Source organism: Colletotrichum destructivum, chromosome 11 (assembly GCF_034447905.1).
Source record: "Colletotrichum destructivum chromosome 11, complete sequence".
Lineage (NCBI taxonomy): Eukaryota > Fungi > Ascomycota > Sordariomycetes > Glomerellales > Glomerellaceae > Colletotrichum > Colletotrichum destructivum.
In genome coordinates this window covers 575998-600405 of record NC_085906.1, presented here as the reverse complement: position 1 = coordinate 600405, position 24408 = coordinate 575998, and the positions used below count along the sequence as shown (strand labels likewise).

Sequence of the window (24408 nt, the reverse complement as noted above, 5' to 3'; positions counted from 1 at the left end):
CGCGGCTTGTAAATGTCTTCTCGGGCTTGCTCAACTTCTGACCTAGTCATCTCCCTCGGTGAGTTGAAAGAGTCACCCCGATGGATATCTTTGACCTTCGAGGCCATCTCTTCGTTGCGATCAAACATCGCACTCGTCGTCTCGTCAAGCGCGTTGCGTTGGGAGCCTGCACCGTCTTGCCTGTGATGATCTTCTCGGCCGCGTCGACGTCCATTGTATCCCGTTGCCTTTTTCCCGGGGGCAAACCGTCTCCAAAGCACCCCTTTCGAAGTATTTGGCGCGAAGTGGATCTTGTGATCAGGCCGGCTGAGGCACACGCATGTCTTGTTCTTCTTCTAGCACAATCGTCTGATCTTGGACCAACTCTGCTACATGAGACGACTCCTCGGCGCCAAAGTCAAGAAAGTACTCGCCAGCGTAGTCAAAGTCTCAATGGCTGCTCTCGGCGTCACAGTCATGGGTGCCAACGGGGGTCTTTCTGCTGTTGGGGTCACTGCTGATGTCGTAGTTGTCCCAACGCCCGAAACTCTCTTCATCAGACTCTTGATCCCCGTGGTCTTGGCCGAAATGTTCACCAAGGTCGAGTTCAAAACTGGTGTCGTGGTTGGGTATATCTGCAACCTTATCTGTCAGATAGGATTCGCGGCTGGAAATATCAGCGTCGAGGTGTGCCCCTAAGTGGTGAATGCTTTGTTCCTCTACTAGGGATGAGGGGGCTGCTGAAAGACCGCTCTCTACAACATTCGGCGAGGTTGATGATTGAGAGGACACGTCGTACGACAGAGTATCCGTCGTGTGAGTCTCGGGGAAGGGTGAGGCCGCTGCAGAGGAAGAAATGTCCTGGACGGATGCTAGCAGTTCAGATGATTGTGGTGCCGCGAAAGAAGTCACCTGTATGGCTGCTGCTGATGATGCGGACGAATCTGGTACTGGAGAAGAAGTCGTTTGGACGTTTGCTGATGATGCAGACAGAGACCCTTTGTCGGACTGTCGATCAGACGGTGCAAAAGATTTTCATTCTACTTTAATTACATAGTTGATGCTTAAAGCCGTATCTTATGCACAAAACTCTATCTTATAGGACAACATTACAGTTAACACAAAGGCGCGCAGTCTAATAATCCTTAACCTAGCAGCGCTATTTCCTTACAACAAGTCTAAGTTAGGTATGTAGCGCCTGAAATATAGAACACTGAATTAGGATTTTTCTAGACACTACTTGCTAAACTTCCTGCTGTTAGAACCTGCTAAGCAACAGTAATTAAATTTGCCTATCTACTATGTGCTGTAATCTTATATAAGTTTTAGGAAACCTAGAATCTATTAACATTTAAGAATAGTAACTTTAGCCTAATCCTGTACAGCTGTCTGGTCATTAATGTATGCTACAGGATACTAAATAATGTTAAATACCTAAATTAAAAGTATGCAAAAGTGGTAGAGTATGTGCTAGAATAGGAAGGGGAGGACTAGATTAAACACGTTTGTAGATTAAACACATGCGCTGCGTTGTTGTAACACGTTTATGTCTTAGCTGCCCTCTTCCTTATAGGAGACAAGAGTGTAGTGTGCATTTTACTTAAGGCTCTTGCTTTCTGCTGTCAACCTTAGGCTAGAAAACACAAGTACCTAACCATCAACTAGAAAAACATACTACTAAGACATGTAAAATGCGTATCAAATCTTATATGGGGTTTATTAGCTTGCAAAGTTTGCTTGTATTGATGCAGTTGGACCGCGTTAGGAACTCTCCATTCTTATGGGTTAAAGAACGAGTGTAGTTGAGAAAATAGGCGATTAGTCGCCCTGGTACTCTGCAAGGTGTGTGTGCCAATTATATAGGAGAAGAGCTAGGTGACAACGGCTGCAGCAAACGCCTCTTCAATTCAAACGCGAAACTCTTACCGTCTTTGTTGATCACGTCGCATTCCGGCTGGATATCGGACGCCGGGCCTGTGACGGCCCCGGCTCCGCGCCACCCCCCCGCACCCGCACCGAGTCCGGCCCCATCCTCCAGATATGCTGCCCCACCTCTTAGCCGGGCCGCAGGCCGCACCCTTCCTCCCGCGCGAAGACCCCGGCCATGCCAACACCACCAACGTCTGGAAAAACCTTCTACTTACTTTGCGGTCTGAGTTTTCTCTGCGCCCCCGCCGACCTAATAGTAGCTATTGTATGCTATTATAATTGATTATCGTACTTGTCTGGACGGGGGAGGCTGTTAGGTTAACAACAATTACTCCAGCCCCGTCGCCGAGCTGTCCTGGTTGCATGTAATCCAGCAGAGACATCCCACGGTGTTTGACACCGTTGGCTGAATTTACCGGCCCAGGGATGAGCGTCCTTCTGCCTATTTGGTAACCCAGCTGAGACAATCATCGCAGATTGATCCGTTGAAGGGCGGGGATTTCCCTGTCGTCCCGGCCTGGTAACAAGCTGGTTCGGCAGTGGCATCCCCAAAGTGTTTTGACACTCTTACTGGATAACCAGTGTTGTGCAGCGTCCCAGATTCCGCCAACGGTACAAGCTGAGAAGGGCATTGACGCTCTCTTCATTACGGGAAGCGCAATTCGTTCCTGGCCACGGATAGCACGGACCGGCAACTGAAATGAGAAGGCCTGCCTTCCATCCCCTGGTGGCAGAGAGCGGCGGGTTCGGGCGAGATATGGCATGACAAATGAAAACTCTGTTAACAGGGACTCATTGGAGATGTGAGAGCTTCTGATAATAGATAGCAGGAGATGGCTTGCTTGTGATATTTGAGTTCTAAAGTGGAGGAAAAAGAGTCTGGACATGTCAGAAGGTGATGTCCTCCTTTTGACCACGGCCGACAAGCTCATCTGTTATGTCAGGCCTCACCAAGTGTGTTGGATTTGCAGCGCTTCCACCCACCTGCCTGGAGACTGAGGTTAAGGATGCAAGATGGACGGCATAGCACATGAATTCACTCTAGCGGTGTGCGCCAAGCTGCATTGTGAGAACCGTGTTGCATGAACACCATCTGCATGAACGCCGGCAGTCGAGACACTACAGCAATGAGTGAGCAGGAGGACGAACCACTGCAATCACCCACCGACCTGCCCCGCCTAGCATCCTGGGGAGTTCAGTTCGCGGTCAATGCGATGGCCGTCCTTGACGATCATCAAGAGCCATGTGCCGCCGGTTGGAGACCCCTAAAGTCTGTCGGAGTAAATATAATCCTTGACAGCGCCTGTTACATTCTCGCCCCCGGACACGGTAAGACCCCCCCCCCCCCCCTGGCACACCCGTTCGTCTTGTGGTGGGCATGTGTCGGTCTGTCTTTGTGCTTGGATTGGCTTGTGTAGGAAAGAGAGAGGTCATCTTTCATCGCTGGGTTTCGAGGGACGGCGAGGATGAAGGCCGGCTGTTTGAGAACCATGGCCGGTGAATGATTATGAGGCCGACCTGTGTCTCTCACTGGATTTGGATTGATCTGTGATGGTTGCGACAGCTGATGGGTACGGGAGGCCTAGACAGCCAACGGACGGAACGGCTGCCATCGATCGACATGAGGATCTGGCTGTCGGAGAGCTATGGTCGCCAGTTGACCTCTGTCTTTCAGTCTCTCAGGGTGCCCAAATCTCCAGCGGCTCATGTCGCCTGTCTCACTGCATAGCAGACAGTCGCCTTTGGGTGACCTTCTGGGACTTGATCGGTTTGATGTGATGGGCGCGCGAGAACCAGTGGATACGAGAGGCGTCGTCAGCCTTGACAGCCAACGGCTGCCTGACTGTTGGAGAGCCGAACCCATGGTGGGCCGGGGGGATCTGACCCATCTCACTGGATCCAGAGCCCAGTCGGCCATCTCCCTTGTCTCACCAGATCCGATCTTCAGTAGTCGACTTAGCAGCTGGGCATTCCGTCCCTGCAGCGGTTTGCGCTAGGTGCATGAGCAGGTGAGCGAAAAGAGCGGCGTCATCCGTGAAAGCGAGACAAGCTTTGAGATGAGCCGTTGGAGAAAAGAGTCTTCATCTGTTCAGTGGGCAACAACCATCCATGATCGATATGAGCGTCTGGCCGCTGTCTGACAGACATGGCCCGTTGAAAAGCCCTGACTGACATCTGTCCTCTGTCTTGCTGGTGTTGAATCTTGAGTATCAGCTCATCGTGTCTCGCTGGAATCAGCCACCAGCCAGCAGACAGACAGTCCCGTCTCTTTCGCGGGAAACAACCCTGCAGCTCGTCTTGTGTCTTGCTAAGTCTTTTTGTCGATTTTGGGCCCCGCAGTAAATGAGAGATTGACGAAGGCGATGCATGATTCCAAGCCCAAGTGGCAAGGGTTCCATGCTCAGCAACAGCAAGAGGAGCAGGAGTCCCGTCAGGCTTTCAACTTCCATCAGTTTGATCACCATAGACAGGAACAGAATACTGCAAAAGCCCTTCTGGTTGGATATCCCTCGCTTTTCCCGCACTCCAACCCTCAAGGTCAGCCTCAAGGACAGCAGCAAACATCGGCGACATTCTTGGCCCGTCAAGGCGGTGGCAATCAAGAAAATGGCGCTGCATCTCCCATCAACGCGAGGGTCAAGGAGTTGCTGGCTGCTCAACGGGAGCATCTCTTAGCCGCGGTGGAGATTGACCACCAGCTGCACGAAATCTGGAGACTTCCGGCCATGGACCGGATGGTGGCTGATTTGGAGGGAACGATCGAGGCGTTAGGGGGGGGGAGGGGGGCTGCCGACAACAACACACCCCGCCTCAGGAACTATAGTTAAGACATTCGAGATGCACACCTTTTATACGAATAGCATGCAATTGCTTTTGTTTGAGGGCTTATAAGATGATTAAAGAAAGAGGTTCTGAATTGTGTGTGTGTGTGTGTGTGTGGGCTTTGCGGGTGAGTTTCAACTGGCAAAGGTTGATTAAGAACTTGCGGCGTTGCGGCGTTGCAGCGTTCCCACTTGCTTTCTATTGGTTCACAGGCAAGTTGTTGTAGCATTTTACACATGTTGCAAGGTTCGGATGAATGACGCCATCAAGATTGCGCAACTGACGCAACATGCTGCGCGCTTGCTGTTGCGGGCACACCTGAGCGTCCAAGTCAACAAGAGCGATTGGTTTCTGCCAGGGCACACCCACCACCACATGAGGGCGACGGTTTGAGAATGATGTGAACCACTTGAAATTAACTGGCAGAGTGCATGGAGTTATACAAGTAGTCAAAGACTACCCCTAATGAGGCTCCGTCCATTGCGGCGAGCTGTCTGGGCCGGACGACCGGGTTACAAGGCAATTGGATGGATGCAGGGTGGGAGACACAGGTCATAGGGGGGGCCCACTAGCGCCTCAACGAAAGGACTCGTGTTGTTCTAGGTCCTGCGTCGATGCACTGTCGAGGATACCTGGCACATAGGATGGGACTTACATAAGACGCACCAAGAATCTCTGGATGCGTCTTACTAAGCAGGGTTTTTTCCTCCACGTCAGAATAAGCTCATCAAGCATGAGACCGGGGGACCATTAGCTCGTGAGGGGACTCTCCGCTAGCAAGTCAAGTGTCCATGAGGAAAGTTCCCCTGCCCGCCAACACGGACGCCGGTGCTGTAGTGTGGAGGAGGAATGCCTGCGTAGGAACCTAGAGAACGCCATTAGACAGACACAGTCATATACTATGCTGGAAAGCTCTGCCAAAAACCTTTCAAGCTACGTCTGTTGCCAACATCGTTGATGCTGCGTTGAAACCTGTCGTAATATGGGTGCACTCGCCCTACTTGAAGTCACAATTGCCGCACTGCAACTTGAACACAACTCTAAAAACTGGTCTAGAAGGATTAGGCCTCCTCCTGCACACGAACCTAAACCCTGAAAGACGGGGAACCAGGGCCGCGGTCGAGGGCATGCCAGTCGTTGCGCGAAGTCGTTGCGTCGATTGCCATATGCTAGTAATTGCGATGGGATGGGACGGGATTCGTTCCTTGGTTTGAGTGGGGCACAAGTGTCGAAGAAGGTTGGGTAGGTAGGTGTAGGTTGTTGATCTTGCGAACAGGTTAGATGTTGATGATGATGATGATGATGATGATGATGATGATGATGATGATGCGACAACGATTATTTTGGTAGATAATGTATTGTTGCGGAGGCTGGCGAAGCAACCGAGTCGATCTAGGGTGAGAAATCGGGTGGTATGATTGGATTGGTGCCTGATTGACTGACTGGGTCTGCTAACGTAAGACACACCCAGAAACCGTGGGTGTGTCCAACGTCAGCAGACCCAGACTATTCTTCCCGCTTGGACGGGGTGACCCTTAATGGCAACGTTAAAATGACTACTGTGCTACACAGCCGACTTAAGTGTCTGTAGAAGAATCGACAGGTAACTATTTAGCTAGAGTTGTATCTTGGGTAAATAACTCTAAATCCTGTGTTTGCTGGTCCTGAGTGTAGTATTGTACGACGTTACCTTTCAGGGATATTTTCATCTCAGGGGGTTTCAGTTCCATTCTAGATATATAATTTCTGCACGTAGTATCTTGGATTATTGGGTGTTGGGGTCAAGACTGTTAGAGCTTGAGATGCACTACGGACGGACGGCCTAATCCTGCCAACTTGCGTACAACATGGCAGACCATTAACTAAAGTAATCAACTTGAATATTCAGACTTTATAAAGTTTAAACTTATAGTTCGTGAAGAAGCTATCTGCAGTGTAGTATGGAACATCCTGATGAACGGAAGCGCCCCGGCGCCGACTCCGGCCGGGCCTGGATCCGCCTTGTCGGTCTATGCTCCAGAAATCGGGGCGGCCACCGCCGAGATGTCTCGGGCAGAAATTCTCTTCATGAGGGATTAGTCGGCCGGAAGAGGGTCGATTGGATCCTCCATTCCAGACACATTCTCAACGAACACCCCTTAAATTCCAACCAGGCAGTTGCTCAGGTAAAGACGGCTAGTTCGACATTCCAGTCCAGACGCACAGCGCGTTTTTCAAGACATGGCCTACAAAACCCCAACATCGCAGCTGCCTCGCGATTCTTCTTTTCTTCCATCGCAAACCATAATTCAACCGTCCTCAGGAGTTTGACGTTATGCCTGCAGGTCACAAGCACTCCAAGTTCTCTTCATTTAGACAGATCGCGCATCTCTCTCGACGTCCAAGTTGGCCAGCCTGTGCCCTTTTCAGCCCCCATCGTACCTCGGCACTCCATTAAGGGCGCATACAATGTCAATCCAAACTCTCCCTGACGAAATCTGGCTCCAGATCGCCGAGCACCTGGACTCGACCCCAAGCATCGCCGCTCTCTGCCGAGTCAACAGTCGGCTCTGCAGCGTCCTGCAGAGGGAACTCTTCCGCGACGCCATCGAACGAGATCTTCCCGAGATCACGACTACAGCTGCAGCCAATGGACAGCTTGCGGTGCTGAAGGCTGCCGCTGCATTTGGCGCCGACCTCGGGCGTGTGCGCCCCATTGCGCCGTCTATCGAATTACTGGCCAGCTTCGAACAATTCGGCATTGAGTCGTTTTACTCGACGCCGTGTTGGGGCACACCTCTGCATGTTGCAGCTAGAAACGGCCACATGCATGTGGTCAAGTGGTTGATCGAGCAAGGGGTCAACATCAATGCTCCGGCGCGATATCTTTGCCACTGCGTCTCGAATCAGCAGAGCTCGCAATGGACCATGACTAAGAAAATCTTCAGCCAGCGGATTGCCTGGACGCCGTTGCACCATGCTCTTTGTGGAGGAAATGGTGAGATTGCGCGGTATCTCATCTTGAGCGGCGCTTCATACTCCATGGTGGTTCCGGCTTCATCGCCTTCCTGGCCGGACTTGGACTTTCATATTGATGACGATGATGAAGACGAAGAGCCGGAAGAGACGTTGCCCGTTTACTGTGCGCCTCAAATAGTTTGCGAACAAAAACAGAAGCCGCCAGCGAGATGGACGACGGGCATTGTGCGTTTCTTCCGTCGATTTGTTGGCAGTTCCACTGCTAGCACGCAATGCGCCAGCTGAGAGAGAGAGTTTTGTGCTGATATTACGAGTTTAGATCAGATCTTGGCTTGTATAGAGCAAAAGAGAGATAGAACTAGTCTTGCAACTAGTGCAGGATCAATTGTTGAATTAATGTATCATTAGACTTTTTAGTGGAATCAAAGTTGCCTTGAAAGTCGCTAGAAGTTTAACATGGACTGTCTAATCCTTACACCACCAGGTAACAGGTCAGAATACAACGAAGAACCCCGTTTCCAACCCAACACCATCCAGCGTGACGCTCCAATCTGTCTTAAGGTAGCTGGTCCAGAGGCAGCTCTAGCTCGAACGCGTATCTCAACAGCTGTGCTTAAGATTGCCAATAGGTTAGTCACGTCCTCGTCTTTTTCGTCTCTGTACTTATTCCTGGCTGTGATAATCCAGCCCCGCACCCAGTCCCGCGCGCTATTAACAGTAGTTTGCACCAGCAATGTCATTACTGTTACTAGTTTGTTCCCGGTGGAAGTCCTGGAGAAGTTGCAATTCATTGGTCACATCGTTAACCATTGTCACGAGATAGCAACAGATAGTTGAGTCAGTAGGGCAATTTATGGCAATAATGAGCTACATTTTAGTTTCATTCACGTCTTTGCATATCCGAGCTGTATGTACCATCTTTGAGTAGTGGAATTTACGTTGCGATGACGTTTGACAAAGGTCTAGTAGAAGCGAATGTTCCGTATGGCTGTATTCATGTTCTCTTCCTTCATTCAAGCTACGCCCTATCCCTAACCTTTAGTTGTTCTGTGTCTAGAACTATTGCTACTAAGATTAGCTCCTATTGCAGGCGAAAACAGCAGCGGACCTAATAAAATGACTTACAGCAGATTTAACCATGGTTATTGAGACCTCCGTAGATGATAACCTTGTGCTGATTGTTTGTCTGGCTACTGGTGACGCTGAAAATCCTTTGAAAGAAATTGTTAAAATTCCTGCCACCCGGCATCTGGGATGGCATGGTACTGTAACGCCCTTGGTTAGTACGGCGAACGAGACTGTCGCTGATGCAGCTTCTTCTCATCAGACGCCTAGAAGGGAGAGGGTGCCAGCCAGCTCGTGTGTGAAGAATCGCGAGATGGTGTTCAATTCAATAATGTGCTCGACTTTATTATATACATGGAATAACTGTCAGCTTGGACGAAGGCCCTCCTGGTAAGTTTTGAAGGCAGTAGTTAAGACTTACGGTAGACGCCAGTCTGGCCCTTTCGATAGTTGACAATGCGCGGATTAACATCGAGGCAGTCTGACGGGGGATGAAATTGAACGTCGTTCTAGATCGGATGGTTTGCGTGCCAGAAGGCTATGTGTAGCAGGTTAGTACTGTAAGGTGTTAGCTAAAGCAATCATTACTGTAAACATATTAATGTACAAACCGGCGAACGCGCGCCTCGCCAGCGTCGACATCGGCATGAGCGGTAGCTGAGATGATGCTTATGATTGGCCGTACAAGAACTAAGTAGCAGTTGTTATTGAAGTCTCGTGGCTGGGTATAGGGAGACGCATACTATCCAGTGGGAGTGGTACGAGCGAGTATATACAACCGTTCAGGGTCTGGCACCGATTGATAACCTGCTTGTTGGGCGGCGTGCTGAGAAGGAAACCGGTGCGGAAAAGCCCTCAATCGTAGCGTCGCAAGACCGCGCCCTCTACTCCCACATTACAACACGGCGGCTATAACGACAGGGACAACGGATTGATGGAGAAGCCGGCCAAGAAACTGACGACAAGCATGAGCAGGGCACAGGACCAGAGGGACGTTAGCTTTCAGCCTTTAGGCGCTGCTCTGCAGGCTCTGTTGTAAGGTCGATGACCTGGGGCATCTTATAGATGTAGCCCGAACGAGGGCGTCGGAGGCTCGACGGGTGCCGAGGAGAAGATTCCGTGTAGCCGACGGAGGGTATTGGTGCAGCGATAGAGGGCGGTAACAACGGACGGCAAGGCCGAGAAACTTCTAGTAGAAGCACATCTCCAATGGCTGAATTCAGGTGTAAGTCTGAGGGGCTGGCTGCTCAGCCTTAGCCTTGTTGTCGTCGTCTGCCTCGTTGTCATTGTAGCGTTCGTCAGCCTCAAGAAACGGCGCAAGAGTAGTAGTAGGATCAAGGACACTAGTCAGGCGGACGGAGGATTCGGAAAGGGGTAAAGGCATCGCGAGGATGGGATGCGGCAGCGATCAAGGTGAGGAAGAACTCGCCGCTGTCCGCATTCTACTGTCGCCAAGAGCAGAAAGGGGTCGTCACAGAGGGGATCAAGGTGCAGGGCCTAGATGTCACGAAAGGAGAGTTGGCGTAAGCCGTCATTGATAGAAATGAAGATTAATGCGCGCGGCGAGTTTATTAATATACCTTGAGAGGTAACTGTGAAAGTGTGTACACTATGCTAGACTATGATGTGACATGCTTTGCATCATCGTCAATGATTGACCCTTATGTTCAGAAGTGTCGTGATAGGTATGGGAACTCTACATAGGCTACGATTGCTGCACCCCCCAACTCAGGACAAGTTGATGGACTCGAACGCACGCCTCATCCTGTCCACGATAGACTACAAGTGCGCGCCAACGGCTCCGAGTTCGAGTTCTCTTGCATGATTGTGTAGTTGTTAATGCAGTACTCCTCCCCTGCCAGCGTCTACATGACCACACACATCTTGTTGTACGATGTTGGTAAGGGTGGTTGAACCAAGATTGATGGGTATCTCAAGGTCCAGAGAATCCTCGGAAGGGAGAATTCTTGGGCAAGAAATCCCCAGTGGCAGGAGGAAATGAAATCCCTGCAGCGCGTCTCTATTTTGACGACAGGCACATGGACCCAAAATCGTCTAGCAACACAGCACCACCAACCATATTTTGCATCAACCACAAGAGTTACAGTCAAGACCGATGCCACAGGTATCTTCTATTACACACACACAAACACACCAGAGTCAAACCACTTCCAACTACAGCTCTGAAAATCAAATCTCGGCCACACACACACACAACCCCAACGAATCCCAGGCTGTTCTTTCTATCCGTAAGAATGGTCGGCCCCCTTGAGGTCCGCACCACCGTCTATACCACCGTCACAAAATTTCCCCCGGGACCAGTCACGACATTTTTTCCTCGCACTCATTGCTCCAGGCAGATTTTCTTGATGAAGTTGTCAAGGCAGCCGAAGCGGACGTCTTTGTTTGCAAGACCTGGCCTCGGCTTCTTCTAAGACCTAATTGACTAAGTCGTGCAATCAATCCTGGATTCACTAGAGATAAAGTAAAGGGGGGAGGATCAAGGGGGTTGGTTACCTAGGCTTAGGGGGTCCTAATGAACACAAGCTGTTCTTATTCACCTAGCGACTTAGTATTCATAGATGTGTTAAAGCTGAAGCGAGACAGCAGTCTGGAAACCCGTACCTGGGAAGGAGGGAGCCGGATTCCAGACCGGGGTCCGGCCCAGTCATGTGTAGACCTTGACTTACACCTATGTTGTGTCGTTCAACAACAAGCTTTTCTTCTTTGCCGATGTGTTGTCCTTGTTGTGTAGAGCATCTCTGCAATCCAACCAACCCCCCTCGTCTACTCCTTTTTCTCCTTTCTGTTTGTCTTGCACTTTGCTTGTTTGTAAACCCTGATTGTGTCGATAGGTCTGTTTCCAATCAACGACAACAAGGAACCAGCCCTTTACCGCCCTTTTTCATCCAGAGTTATTGGCACCACATTGCCTAACCCCCGCCCTGAGACCCAGCACGAGATCGTCGGCCGCCTCGGAGAGTTGCGCCAGCTCTTTTCGGTTTAAACCAACGGCTCTCTCTCAGTCGAAGCCGAAGCCAGCTCTGCCGCTTGGGCCCGGCTTCGAGAGTCTTGGTGGACGTACGTGCGCCGCCAGCACCTCCAGGGCCGCAGCCCCCCACGTCGGCTAACCCAACGACGTGCAAGACTGGCGACATTTCGTCGGCTCCCAGCGCTCGCCTAAACATCTCCGACCGTTTTGGTTTGTTGCGTACCAGCGAGAGTATAGATGGCACCGCGACCACGCCTCCGACGAGCTCTGCCACCGCCGCCTTCGGACTTGCCGCACCAACCTCGCCTTCGCCTCCAACGACGCACTTCTTCCACCTCAGACCCTCGTCTGCCACTCCATCTTCGCCACTAAGGCCTTCAACCGTGAGAGGCTTTGGTGAGACGCGTGTGTCAATGTATATTATTGTTGGGCTCGGTCGATGCTGTGTCCTTGGGCGTCACACTACCTCAGGGCCTATCAAAAATGGCGGTGCGAACACGCTGATGCTTCTAGTTTTTCTGCTTAAGTACGACCTGTGAAGCAGGCCCGGGCAGTTCATTCCACTTGCTACCGTGAAGAACCAGTCCTACACATGCAACAGACTGCTGCAGCTATGATGCAGTCGTAGCAAAAATGAGGTCGATCGTCAACTAATCGGACACCGGCTTCTAGGGGGACCTGCTCGCGCAATTTCGATTCATTATGAGAAAGCTTGTTTGAGTCAACCAGCTAAGGCACGTGAGGGGCTATATTTTTAGTCTAGACAAGGCCATCTATGGGAACATGTTGCTCATTGGTTTAGCACGAGGTGGGATCCTCTTCTTATCGGCTTTTTCCGTGCCTGAACAGGCAGGCGTAAAATATATTGAAGGGGTTCCCTGCCTTCTGCTTCCCAATGCGTAAAGCCCCCACCTGCGGGAGCATCAACACGATAAGAGCTGCCAGCACCTTTAATGGAGTCGTTGTTCGCTGGAGGCCATTGGTGTCAATAAATAGAACAAGACCAAGACAATCCCTCACGCATTGCAACACGATACCAAGCTTTTTCTCTATCCCAACCGCTCGGCCCCTCCTAGTCACACTCTTTTACGTTCCAGAACTCAAAATATTACAACCAGAAGCCGTCCGGAACATCTTGAGCAGCCATGAGACTCGCAGCCATTTTCAGCACGGCGCTTGCCGCCTCCGCAGGCGTTTCTGCTGCGCCCCTTGAGCCTCGTAGCTCCTTCGTCCAGGTTCCCTTACCGGCACCCCAAAACTGGGCAGCTGGAGGTTCACTCTTCCCGGGCCAAATTATCGCCGCGTATCACGCCGATGCGAAGGATTACACCGCCGATACCTGGTCGGCATACGTCTTGGAGAAATGCAAAGGCTACACCGCTTGTACCTCTAGCCTGTCTTACTCGGGTACGTGTCCTCTGCTTCGTTTCCTTTTCCTTTCCCTTTGTGCCCCGAGAACCGGGCGTTCACTTTGGCGTTGAGAGAGGCTGACATGTGTCTGATGTGTTTTAATTTTAGCCATCAACAGCGGCAGCACTGGCGGTCGTTTCTGGTTTGGTTTCGTGTTCAGAGGCGGTGCTACGACTGTAGCTGATTATGAACGTGTTGAAGAGGCGGAGAGCGGCGTTACAGACTCGATTGCGTACACTATCACTTCTTTGTAGACAGGCGCAGGCAAAATATAATACAGAGGGCATTGGAAAGCTTCGTCAGTATTTTGATACATATTCAACATACTTAACAGAGGTATATTGAATGTAGGATTAGATGCTAAGCGATATCTATCCCACGTAGTTGGAAACGGCTTTTGGAACGTCCAGATGGGGTATCAGCAACCCAGTAGACGACAAGCTTAGCTCAAGCCCGAGGAGACTTCGGGCGCTCATAACTATGACTTGGTGGGCGAGGCCTTAAAGAACCCCCGATCTAGGATTAGCAGCTGGACCGGTGCTCAGGGCGACATCGCCAACTAGGTCAGCCCAGTGCTCCCGCTTAACCAATTATTTCGCCAACCGTTCCAAGTCAACTAGTCAAAGTATAGCAGAGACGCTGCGGTAGGCTTGCCTGGAACCTCGTGACATATCGTACGTTGAGATGCAAGGCACCGGTACACAGGTTGGCGATGTCGCAGAGATGACTGCAGTTGCCAACGTCTTTGGAGATGCCGGCCGGACTATCCCATTCTCTGTGGGTACAATCAAGGCTAATATTGGACACGCGGAAGCGGTACGTTTGCTTTCTTTTGTTTGCCATAAAGTCCACAGCCTCTCCCCCCAAAAAAAGAAAAACACACTTGGTCCTTTTCTTTCAAGTCCAGGCAAACCTTGGATCTACATACGCCCAAAAATGCCTTGTTGCTGACATGGCAGCAGCGCTGGCAGGATATCTTTTGTCTTTACCGGCCAGGGATCGCTGTACGGGGGCAAGGGTAGCGACCTCTGCGAAACATCCCCCGTCTTCCGGGACAGCGTTGATCTTTATGTCCGCCTCGCCAGATCAATGGGCTTCCCACCCTTCCTGGACTTGATACTCGACCACAGCTTGAAGCCATCGACCAAGACAACGACCCAGGCACAGCTGGCCACAGTGACTGTCCAGGTCGCGCTGGCTGCATTCTGGGCCGCGTGTGGCATCAAGCCGGCGATGGTCATGGGGCATAGTCTGGGCGAATACTACGCGCTCTACGTCGCAGGCGTGCTGTCCCTTTCCGACATTCTTTTTCTCGTCGGACAGCGCGCCGCGCTCATCATCCCCGTTGCATCAACTCTCCGGGGTTCACTCAGCCTGCCGGGAGACGCTGCTCGGCCCTGGGTTCCAAGAGACACCGTCTCCGCTCAGTTGCTTCCGGACTATGATTCCAACCAAGCAGCTTTTGGAGGATTCTTTGAAAGCGGGACTTGTCAGCCGTCCGGGGAAAATTACAGAAGCCACAGGTGACGATAGAAAAATTACCTTCTATCCATGCTCGGGCGGAACACAAACCAACGTCCTTGCCATCTTGCCGCGAGACAATGACGGATTGAATAGCATCAGTAAGTGTTGTCAGGTGCAGTCAAGCTGGTGACTGGGTGGGTAGGGGCTCTCAGCTGACAGCTTGTGCTCTGGTAGAAAACAACAAAAAATCACGATTTCTACAAGCGTACGCTGACTTTGCTGCGCCTCTCCGTTACATGCTCCAGCATACAGACGAGGAGAGCATCACCACGTGGGATCTTTTCTACTTGGATCCTTTGCCCCGATGGACCAACAATTTCGCCTCTTTGGTGGGGGATGCAGCCCATTTATACGCACCATGTACATGGTTTCCCCTAGCCACGTTCTGATATGGATTCTCTACTGACGGATGATTGCCATATTGAAAAGACCTAGCACAGGGATCCGCGCAGGCCATTGAAGACGCCATCTCTTCGTCCGTCATGCTGAAGAAGGGCACCCAAGCCTACGAGGTACCCGCCAGGTTACAATGGTACGAAGAATGCCGAAAGGCCTGAGCAACAAAGATACAGAACTTCAGCCATGGGCGTTCAGAGGATTTTGCAGAGCGGGGCAAGCTGCACCCGTCAGTAAAAAACATTGCCACCATTGCAGTTCATTGCATGGGTCGTCGAGCTGACAAATTTTATGTGAAGAAATTCAACAAATAGCTGCATACATCATGAGATACAACGAGTACATTAACTCATCTATGTTCCTGACCAGCAAGCAACCCCTGTCTTAGACCATTGACGCTAGAGTGGTCCATGCAGTAGTTGAGAGTCGATTTATTGCCCTAGTTCTCTATTAACATGGTCAGCAAAAGGTTTCAACTCTCTCAATGTGAATCTTATCACATCTATGTCATAGCTACAAACATCCATTCATCTGCCTGTTTCACTTGATAAACTTCTCTAGCTCACTGATAATAAGCTACCCTGGTTGATACTGTTGAAGCACAAGGTTTTCCTTCCTCGACACGTTTGGCAATCGGCATGTCCGAGGCGACTACACACTTGACTAGCTTGGGTAATCGTAACCTCATACACAGGTAACTAAGCCAGTCGAGCAGCAATGTGGTGGAGTGTAGGCAACCTCTCCCAGTCCATCGCACCGCAGTTGACGTATATGTCACTCGATCGCGCCAGGTAATCGAGCTTTCGGCCCGTTTGCGCCCTGCCTTCGTCTGAATGCGATACGAGACCGGTATATTCGGCATTGATCTTTCCGGGCTTACTGATGGCGGGTACGTGATAATACGTAAGCACGTTTGTCTCCCCAATAACAACTCCAGCCCTAGATCCTGGCTCTTCTTCGAGGAGATCCGGAAGCTTATGTTGATAAACCTCGCATTGCGCTGCCTTAGCGCCGTAGCATGGCATGGGGCAATGCGACAGGATACTTCAAGGTCAGAACTCACTTTGGGGAGGCCGAGCTGCTCCCCCGGCCAGCCACTAGTGCACCACGGCATCCGCAAGGGACTCGAACAAGATCGACATAAAGTTGATAACCCTTGACTTATATGGGCCCCAACTAACAAGCTGAGTGACAGAACCTGGGATACCCTCGCTTTAGTAAAACCGACCCGATACATTCATTACTCGCCAAACGGCATAGTCGGGTCAGGATTGCTCTTCAAGAGATAGATGCCACTCGTTTTTAGTTTTCCTACAGGCCCAGCAGATCACCCTAAGCAATACCTGTACAGCCACACTTATCCCTAATCATTATGTCACTGCTGACCATACTGAAGATCTGTCACTGAGACTGAGTCATCGGCAAAAAGTCGCCGTTTCTTTTACGAGCTGAACTAGCAGTGTCGACAAATGCGCTGTCTTTATTGGTGTACCTCACCCCGTGAACGAGAAGGGGGAGCGTAGCCCTTTCCGGTCAGACAAGAGACGGGGTTCAACAATGTAACGGACTAGGTTGCCATGTAAACTAGGTTTCAAGGCTTGAACTCGAATTGTTGGTAAGGGAAAGGATTCTCAAGCAGGGTCTGAGTCGCGTTTTGGACTGTCTGTGGGATTTTGTCGCTGTTAACTATATGTACTATAGTCACATGTTAAAAGTATAAAATCACCTCACAGTACATACTTATAGCTATAAATAAGTATTAAAAGTCAAATAAGTATCTTAAAGAATACTTTAACTTACTAAAAGTAATAATACAATCTAATTATTATGATGTTTCTTAATTTTATTTAACTTTCTTTTTTTCTTTAAATTTACTAATTCGAGATTAGTTCTATAAAGCTGAAAATGAAAACAAATTTCGGAATTCTAAGTAGTATTTAGTTATAATGCTATATTGGATTGAAAAACTTTACTTTTATTCCTAAGTTTGTAAGAGATGTAGTAAAAGACAGTAAGTCTAGTAGATTTAAACTAAGTCAAAGCACCTACATTTCGGCCACCCCCACATTTCGGCCACCTAAAAATGCCTTATTTCCCCTCAACACCATGACTACCCTCTAACTTCAAACAAATACAACATTTACAGATCTTATCCGAATGGCTTTATTTTTTGCACATACCTTTGTCTATACCTAATGGTTGAATATACTGAAGATGAGATCAATTAGGCTCTTGAAGCTATTAGCAATAGCATAAGCCTAAGGAAGGCAGCACATGAGTATGAGATCCCTAGGACAACCCTTTAGTATTGACTCCATGGAACCTAGGGTAGGGCAGCTGCTTTTGCTGACCTTTAGAGGCTTTCTCCTGCCCAGGAGGCTAAGCTGGCTGAATGGGTGCGGATTCAGCATGCCCTTAGGCTCCCTCCTTTACATCAACAGGTCAAGGAGTTTGCTGGACGTATCCTTTATGCAATAGGGGATACTTAGCCTGTAGGAAGAGGCTGGGTATAGGCCTTTATAAGGAGGAATCTATTAGTTAAGGTCTAGAGAAGTCGCTCTATTAATTCTAGACGTGTTAATAAGGCATCTACTAAGGTTATTAGGGACTAGTTTAAGCATCTTGCTATACTAGAGATTATTAGCATTAAACTATCTAATAGATACAACATAGATAAGACTAGTATCCTTAAGGGCTAGGGATCTAATAGGCTAGTGCTAGGTATGTCTAAGATGAAGTCTGTTCGCAAGAAACAGCCTAGATTAAGGGCATAGGTATCCATCATTAAATGCATCTCTGCCCTAGGCTATGTTCTAAATCCCCTTGTTATATATAAGGGCAAGGCAGTCCAGCAACAGTAGTTTCCCCTAGACCTTAGCCCTTATAAAGGATGGAAGTTCACTGCAACAGAGAATAAATAGACTTTAGATGCTACTGCAGTTAAATAGCTGCAGAAGGTCTTTATCCCTTAGACCCTTCCTTAGGGCAAGGAGGTCAGGCTGCTAATTATAGATAGACATAGAAGTCATACAACAACTGACTTTATGTAGTTATGCTATATAAACAACATCCATCTATTGTTCTTACTACTACATACCTTCTATATCCTCTAGCCACTTAATTAGTCAGTCTTTAGCCCTATTAAGGCAGCCTATAGGAAGAAGCTTAAATACCTTAGTTAGTAGAATAATTTAACTGTTGTAGGCAAAAGGAACTTTATAGGCTGTTATTAGAAGGCTTGTACTGCAGGTATAATAATGCAGAACATCAGAAGTAGTTGGAAATAGACAGGGTTATAGCCTGTCTCTATAGCAAAGCCTCTAATAAGCTCCCTTCTACTCCTAACAACACTAAAGCCATTAGCATCATTAGATCAGGTCAGCAAAGGGCAGTCTAGAGGCAAGGAAGCTAAGGGATAGGCATCTGCGTCATCTGCAGTAGCATAGTCGACGCCAAGGAAGATAAAGGATCTAGCTAGCCAACTGAAGCTATTCACAGAGCTAGACAATAATGCCTCTACTTAACGCCTCCTCTTTATAAAGGTAAAAAAAGGCTTCAGCAAGCAGGCATATAACCTAGCTACTGCCCAGCATAAGCTGGAGCTCCTGCAGGCCTAAGTCACCAATACTGCAGCAAGGAAAAGAAGGGCAGTCCAGATCGACCCAAACACCAAGTTCGCCAATATCAAGGACATCCAGAAGGCTCAGATCAAGGCTAGCAAAAAAGAGGATATCGCAGATGAATCCAGCGAGGCTGATTTACCTAGTAAGGCTGAAAGCTGTATTGTAGTAGCATCTAGGCGAAGTCAATAATTAATTAAACATACTGGTGTTGGTGGGAATGCCCTCATCTAAGGTGGCCGAAATGTGGGGGTGGCCGAAATGTGGGTGCTTTGACTTAATACAATTTCTTGTGAGCCCAGACTTTAATCACGCGACTGTACATTGAATTAGCTTTGTGCGAACTTTTCTCTAGCTGCTACCCTACACCTGTAGTCTTGCTGCAGTTGAGAAGACATACGTAACAAAAGCTTAGGGTTAACAGGACAAGACGCTGCCTATAAATGTGGCAAACTCCATCCAAACGCGTTTGGACCTTACTAACCTACATCCGTTCTCTTTCCCTCAAAGCCCAGCTTCTAATTTCCAGTCGACCTCGAACGCTAAAATGGCCCGCGCACCTGTAATTTGCATAACCCATGGCGGAGGTATGGTTACCGAACAATGTATGGATTCGGTCTGGACTAAATCTCTCGTCGAACAGGTCCGATGCCAATCGTCGGCCCCGTGTTAGGCGACAAGGGACATGGCAACATAAACGCAACACTCAGTAACCGGGTCCCAGCATTATTAAGGTTGGGCACTCCAGACGCCCCGAAAGCAATCGTTGTCGTCACACCGCACTGGCGCCCTGATCAGCCGACTGTGACAGGGGCTGCTGAACCTCCGCTCTACCACGATTTTGAGCCTGATCATCCGCCGCAAAGCTGGAACATATGCTACAAGGCGCCGGGGTCACCGGAAATCGCTGATAAAATCTGTGAGTTGCTGCGGAATGCGGGCTTACCGCCAGTGAAAGACGTAGAAAGAGGTACGTAGCCAATCCCAAGATCTAAAGACCTGCACATCTGTGTCACCTTCCATCAAGAATGATGCGTCTCTACAGCAGACAGCAGCTGAGAAGATGTCGTTCTATACCTACAGGCCGGTACCATGGCTTTTTCGTGCCATTTCTGCTTATCAACCCCAAAGGCGATATACCGTTGGTTCAGCATTCCATTCTGTCTACAGAGGATCCAGTTCAGCACCACAGGATCGGTGAGGTGCTGGCGCCTTTAACGAGACGAAAATGTCGCCATTGTGAGGTCAGGTTTCGAGTCATTCCACAACGTTGCCGTTCAACGCTCACTCTATTTTCCGGGCCCCGATAGTAGCGAGATACAACTATGGTCTGGTCGGGTCCGCGAGTGGATCAAAGCTCTGGCGGACGCTGTCCTGAATAGAGATCCCAAGGAGCGCCTTCGCAAGCTATAGGAATGGCGTGAATTTCCGTACTCGCTTGAAATTCATCCCGCAGGCGAGGCCAAACACCTGATGCCCCTGATGGTCTGCGCTGGGGCCGCAGCAAACGATGAAGGAGCCTAATTCACAGACATTTCCGGCGGCGTCGAGGTTGCTTCGCAATATTGGGGCAACACAGGAGTCTTGTAGAAAGAATACCTTCTGCTTTAATGTACACGGTATCTCCAAGACCAATGCTTTCTAGCCCCATCCAGTAGTGCTTCTATGTCATTCACATATTCTTCCAAACCTGTTCCTGACCCAGCCATCAGACCAGCCTTCACACTTTGATATGCCTATAAGCGTGCCTGGTACTTGTATCCTGCGCTATTCCACTCGCGTGCTTCAATTGCATACGCCTTGCAAATATAGGAGTCTAGACCCTCTTGCTTGTACAGACTTACTAGTAATTCAGCCATTGCTGTTGGCTCAGCTGGGGCAACTCGACTTTCTAAGTAACTTTCCAACAATAGAATCTCGTTGATGCGGTCATCAGATAAGTCAGCGAATTTTCTTGGGGCCTTGCATTGGCTATAAGCACATTTAAAACCAAGAACGTCTCTTGCGTATTTTTGCTGCTCCTGGAAGGTCTGCACAGGATTGATGTAGGAAATAGTGATCTCCTTATCAGTAGTAATGTCGCGGACTGCGTACAGCCTGTGTGCAAGCAAATTCCAATCCTATTGAGATGCTGCGTTTGATCGACAGCTATGGTTGATCTTCTGCTGTAATATCAGTCATCAAGCCATCGTGAGACCACTTATTTGTTGTTGAAAACATACAGATATATTTGCATGTATCGCAATCATGCCAAGATCTGATTCGCTTTCTAAGCCTGGCCAGCTCAGTGTGGGCCCGCTGGAAACACCGTAGCCATTTGTCCATAATCTTTGTTTTAAGCTCTGTTCGTATGCGTATGGTCCTGCGTATAGCTCGTGAACCGTTTGGCGTGTGGTACTTGGCAACTTCTCTACAGCCAACGCTTGAAGCGCTGTTCGAGCTTCTTCGGAAGAGATATCCTCCATCCAATTACGGTCCAGAAAAACGATTGGTGACTCTTGGGTGATGAGACTGCCTGCAGGTATGTGTTTAATTGCAAATATGCCTCGACCTTTGCTTCCGCTAGCTCTAGTTGTAAACAACGGCTCCAGAGGAATGCTAGGATGACCTGATAGAGACGTAATGGAGTTGAAGATGTGTCGGGCGCGGTCTGGGGTCGTTATTACGGCTATGCCCTTTCCATGATTGAAGTGTGAATCTGCAAATACGCAATATTGCTTTTCGTTATTATCTGTCCAAATACAGGTGGTAGACTGTTGATCAGACGAGGTGTTATGCTGCGAAGTGGGAAAATTGAAGTTGGGCTGCCGATGAGAAAGAGGGCATAGAGCGTTATCGTCTCTGATAACGGCAAGTTTGCCGGCGATTTCCCTGGTAACATGAAGAGTGGATGGATATCTAGAAAATGCTTCTCCGAAGTAGATTACCACGCCAAAAACTCTGCTGAGATGCATGTTGGGGAAATATAAAGCGGGTTGTTTAGTATGGTAGGAGGTGATGCTGTTGTGTCAACACTTGCTGGAAGCCTTCATCAATTTAATCTAACTGCGTCGATTTAAAAGGAGGCTTAAATATTGCTTTGCACCTCTATGACCATGCTTGTTTATGCAGGAAAACTCTACTCCACTTCGCACTTCAGGACTCCATCTTCATAATTAGACTCTGCCATGTCTCTAAGTACCTGCTGCTTCTATCATCATCAAGAATGCTTAACAATAACTTTCTAATATAAGTCTTAATTTTAATTTAATAGATCTAGGCTCTAACTTGTTAATACCCCGCTCTTAGCAAAATAGCGTTCTTTCGTATGTAAAGGGATAATAATGCCCTGGTGACAAATGCTTTTAGGCAACAAATTTAAAGTATAACTTATCCTAGCTGAACTCTACTGCTTAACTTTCCTAGCAGACTTCTAGCTATACTTTCTTAACTTAACTTTAAGAAAACAACTTAAAACTAACAAGCGTTTCACTTAAAGCAATCAGCTAACTTAAACAACTTAATTAATTAAACTTTTAACTGTTTTTCTGTCAGCCAATCAAAATAAGGACGAAGCTGGTTGGTTGCTCTAAATGAATAGCCGAGAAAACACTATAGCTACACGTAGCTATTAGATGACTATGGTTTATAAATGAAGAACATTGCAACTTCTCATTTATCGCATGGTCAGTTCTCTAGAACAACACCAGTGATCTTGATTCACGAAATACAGTTGAAATGCGCACCCTCGTCTTTTTGTTGCTGCCCACAGCCATTCTCGCGAACGGGATGTGTAGTGATTGTGGACCGCCTTCACCCATCATGGTGGGTCCGCACCCGGAACCATTCATGGTCGTTGGCGGCGTGATGGGAGGCGCGAACTTTGGAGTACCTGTTATGACCCCGCCGAACCTGATGCTTCCACCTGGCGGGGTCATGGTGTTCCCGATAATGGGCGGCGGCGGTGGTGGGCGAGGTGGAGGTGGAGGTGGAGGACGTGGAGGAGGAGAGCCGATTATGGAAGCACGAAGAAAACCCTCACGAAAGAATGGCAGGCGTGACAACGAGGAAGAAATTTTCCCGCAAGTGTTAACTCAATCTGTCCTAATGGCAAGACGTACTAACGGAAAATATGCTAGAGGCATTCAGCGACCTCGGGTTTCTGAAAAGACTGACGGAGATTAATGTGATAAGTTGACTGCAACGCTCGCTGGGAGGCCCCAAGGCTCGTCAGTCACTTGTGATTGCACAGAAAAGCTATCCAAAAAAGCGAAGGTCATGTGAGAGCTTGGAGGATTAGGATGTCCCGCTGGAAGAGACTTTATTAGGGTTTTGCTTTAATTCCTGTCGTTATCAACGAACACTTTTTCTCCTAACCTGCAATATACTCTTATCCAGTTTCTTTGTTTCTCCAGTTTAACTTAAAGAAGACATCCTGTTTTTAGAGCTGTCCTCGTTACTAAAACAACGCCGCATCACCGTCAAATAGTCTTCCTACTTTCCACCAAGCAAGGTCGGCTTATACAACAGGTCTGCAGTTTCAGGGAGACTCACAGCACGTAACATCAAAAAGCCAAAGTATAAGAATGCAGAGCGTGAAAGTGAAGTTGTTATCATTTCTCATAAGGGGCGCTACACACTGGGTTAATGCCCAGGCTTGACTGACATATTTCTGCCTAGGCAGAGGCCTGTCTCGCATTCTCAGTGGGCAACTGCACCGCTTTAGACATTTAAGTGAAGAAGGTTGTCATATATCTACGGAAGGAACACACATTAACTCGATTAAGCAACATACATTAACTAGACTTACTCAAAGCCCCAACATTTTCAAATGTATTTGCTTCAAGACAGAAATGCATGTGCGACGTTGCAAAGAAATATCAATTGCCGAGCGGCAAGAGGGGAAGGTGAAGTGATGTTGTCAGGTTAAACTTTGCTACCTTACTGCGCCCTTAAGCTTACTAATTTGCATTGCAGGAACAAACGAATTTGCGCTAGAGCTTAAATACGTTACGTTTTACCTTTATTGCAAGCAATAGGAAATTAACACACGTTCATTCTCAACTTTGCAGGTTTTTACTCATTCGTTTCGCGGAAGGAATTTTGCGCCGGTTGGAACATACCCATTTGCATCCTGCAAGGGAATTGAAGCGCGTTCTTTTCGCAATCGTAATGGAGCATGTGCACCCAGAACCTGTTAAGTGGTAAAATTGTTTGACTTCCAAGTTGTTTGTTTGTGATAATCAAGCTGAAGCAGCAGAAAGGTTTCTATTGCCGCGGGCCAAAGCGCAAGCCACCATTTGCTACACCAATGATATGACTCGTTGTTGCCGCAAAAGGATTGGTCGCGTGTGAAAGGTAACCAACCCTAAGCGAACCCTTTGAAAGGAAAGCATGCCTTGCTACAGCAGAGTTTGTTGAGGTTTGCTGCAATGGAACTCTGGCAGGGAACAACTGCTATAAGCCGGACTGGTTGCCCAGTTTGTCCTAGATAGGAAACTGCCTCACTACGAACTGTACTAGTTTGGTTAGACAATTAACTTTAATTTAATGCAATGCGACTGGGGTTCTGTCAGAATGCAGGGGTACGAACATGAGGATGTCCGTGCCCAGGAACTGAGTTTCTACGTTGTATTACTACGTACATAGTGGGATCTGACTTGGCTGGACGATTCCTGACAATTTGCCGTAAAAGGGTATTCCTCCTGACATTGTGCCTGTGGGTACACTGAA

At 48.7% G+C, this 24408-nt stretch overlaps 7 protein-coding genes across 7 annotated transcripts; 5 read left to right on the top strand and 2 right to left on the bottom strand.

The window, feature by feature from the left end:
- Window positions 1-4271: 4271 nt before the first annotated feature.
- On the top strand, window positions 4272-4736 carry CDEST_15313 (uncharacterized protein; the record flags this gene model as incomplete). The annotated part of the gene is made up of 1 exon (XM_062931469.1): window positions 4272-4736. One exon carries the CDS (start codon window positions 4272-4274, stop codon window positions 4734-4736), a length of 465 nt encoding a protein of 154 aa, XP_062787520.1.
- A 2443-nt stretch (window positions 4737-7179) lies between these two features.
- Window positions 7180-7974, top strand: CDEST_15312 (Putative F-box domain, ankyrin repeat-containing domain superfamily; the record flags this gene model as incomplete). The annotated part of the gene is made up of 1 exon (XM_062931468.1): window positions 7180-7974. One exon carries the CDS (start codon window positions 7180-7182, stop codon window positions 7972-7974), a length of 795 nt encoding a protein of 264 aa, XP_062787519.1.
- Window positions 7975-12742: 4768 nt separating this feature from the next.
- On the top strand, window positions 12743-13455 carry CDEST_15311 (uncharacterized protein). Its single transcript, XM_062931467.1, has 2 exons — window positions 12743-13153; window positions 13265-13455. The coding sequence occupies exons 1-2, from the start codon at window positions 12892-12894 to the stop codon at window positions 13408-13410; spliced, it is 408 nt and encodes a 135-aa protein (XP_062787518.1). The 5' UTR covers window positions 12743-12891; the 3' UTR covers window positions 13411-13455.
- Window positions 13456-13840: 385 nt separating this feature from the next.
- On the top strand, window positions 13841-15237 carry CDEST_15310 (Putative Acyl transferase domain superfamily, beta-ketoacyl synthase, thiolase; the record flags this gene model as incomplete). Its single annotated transcript, XM_062931466.1, has 3 exons — window positions 13841-13972; window positions 14153-14645; window positions 15110-15237. The coding sequence occupies 3 exons, from the start codon at window positions 13841-13843 to the stop codon at window positions 15235-15237; spliced, it is 753 nt and encodes a 250-aa protein (XP_062787517.1).
- A 537-nt stretch (window positions 15238-15774) lies between these two features.
- On the bottom strand, window positions 15775-16101 carry CDEST_15309 (Putative acetoacetate decarboxylase domain superfamily; the record flags this gene model as incomplete). The annotated part of the gene is made up of 1 exon (XM_062931465.1): window positions 15775-16101. One exon carries the CDS (start codon window positions 16099-16101, stop codon window positions 15775-15777), a length of 327 nt encoding a protein of 108 aa, XP_062787516.1.
- Window positions 16102-19243: 3142 nt separating this feature from the next.
- Window positions 19244-20109, top strand: CDEST_15308 (Putative extradiol ring-cleavage dioxygenase, class III enzyme, subunit B; the record flags this gene model as incomplete). Its single annotated transcript, XM_062931464.1, has 4 exons — window positions 19244-19283; window positions 19340-19666; window positions 19780-19945; window positions 20010-20109. 4 exons carry the CDS (start codon window positions 19244-19246, stop codon window positions 20107-20109), a joined length of 633 nt encoding a protein of 210 aa, XP_062787515.1.
- A 323-nt stretch (window positions 20110-20432) lies between these two features.
- CDEST_15307 (Putative SET domain superfamily protein) lies at window positions 20433-21714 on the bottom strand (the record flags this gene model as incomplete). Its single annotated transcript, XM_062931463.1, has 2 exons — window positions 20919-21714; window positions 20433-20816 (listed from the first exon to the last, which is right to left on the bottom strand). Exons 1-2 carry the CDS (start codon window positions 21648-21650, stop codon window positions 20433-20435), a joined length of 1116 nt encoding a protein of 371 aa, XP_062787514.1. The 5' UTR covers window positions 21651-21714.
- Between the last annotated feature and the right edge of the window lie 2694 nt (window positions 21715-24408).

What these genes read in the sequence shown, in the direction of transcription:
- CDEST_15311 (XM_062931467.1), top strand. Translation starts at nt 12,892, where the DNA reads ATGAGACTCGCAGCCATTTTCAGCACGGCGCTTGCCGCCTCCGCAGGC. An exon ending in CTCTAGCCTGTCTTACTCGG is followed by an intron (nt 13,154 to 13,264) that starts GTACGTGTCCTC and finishes TTTTAATTTTAG; the next exon opens with CCATCAACAGCGGCAGCACT.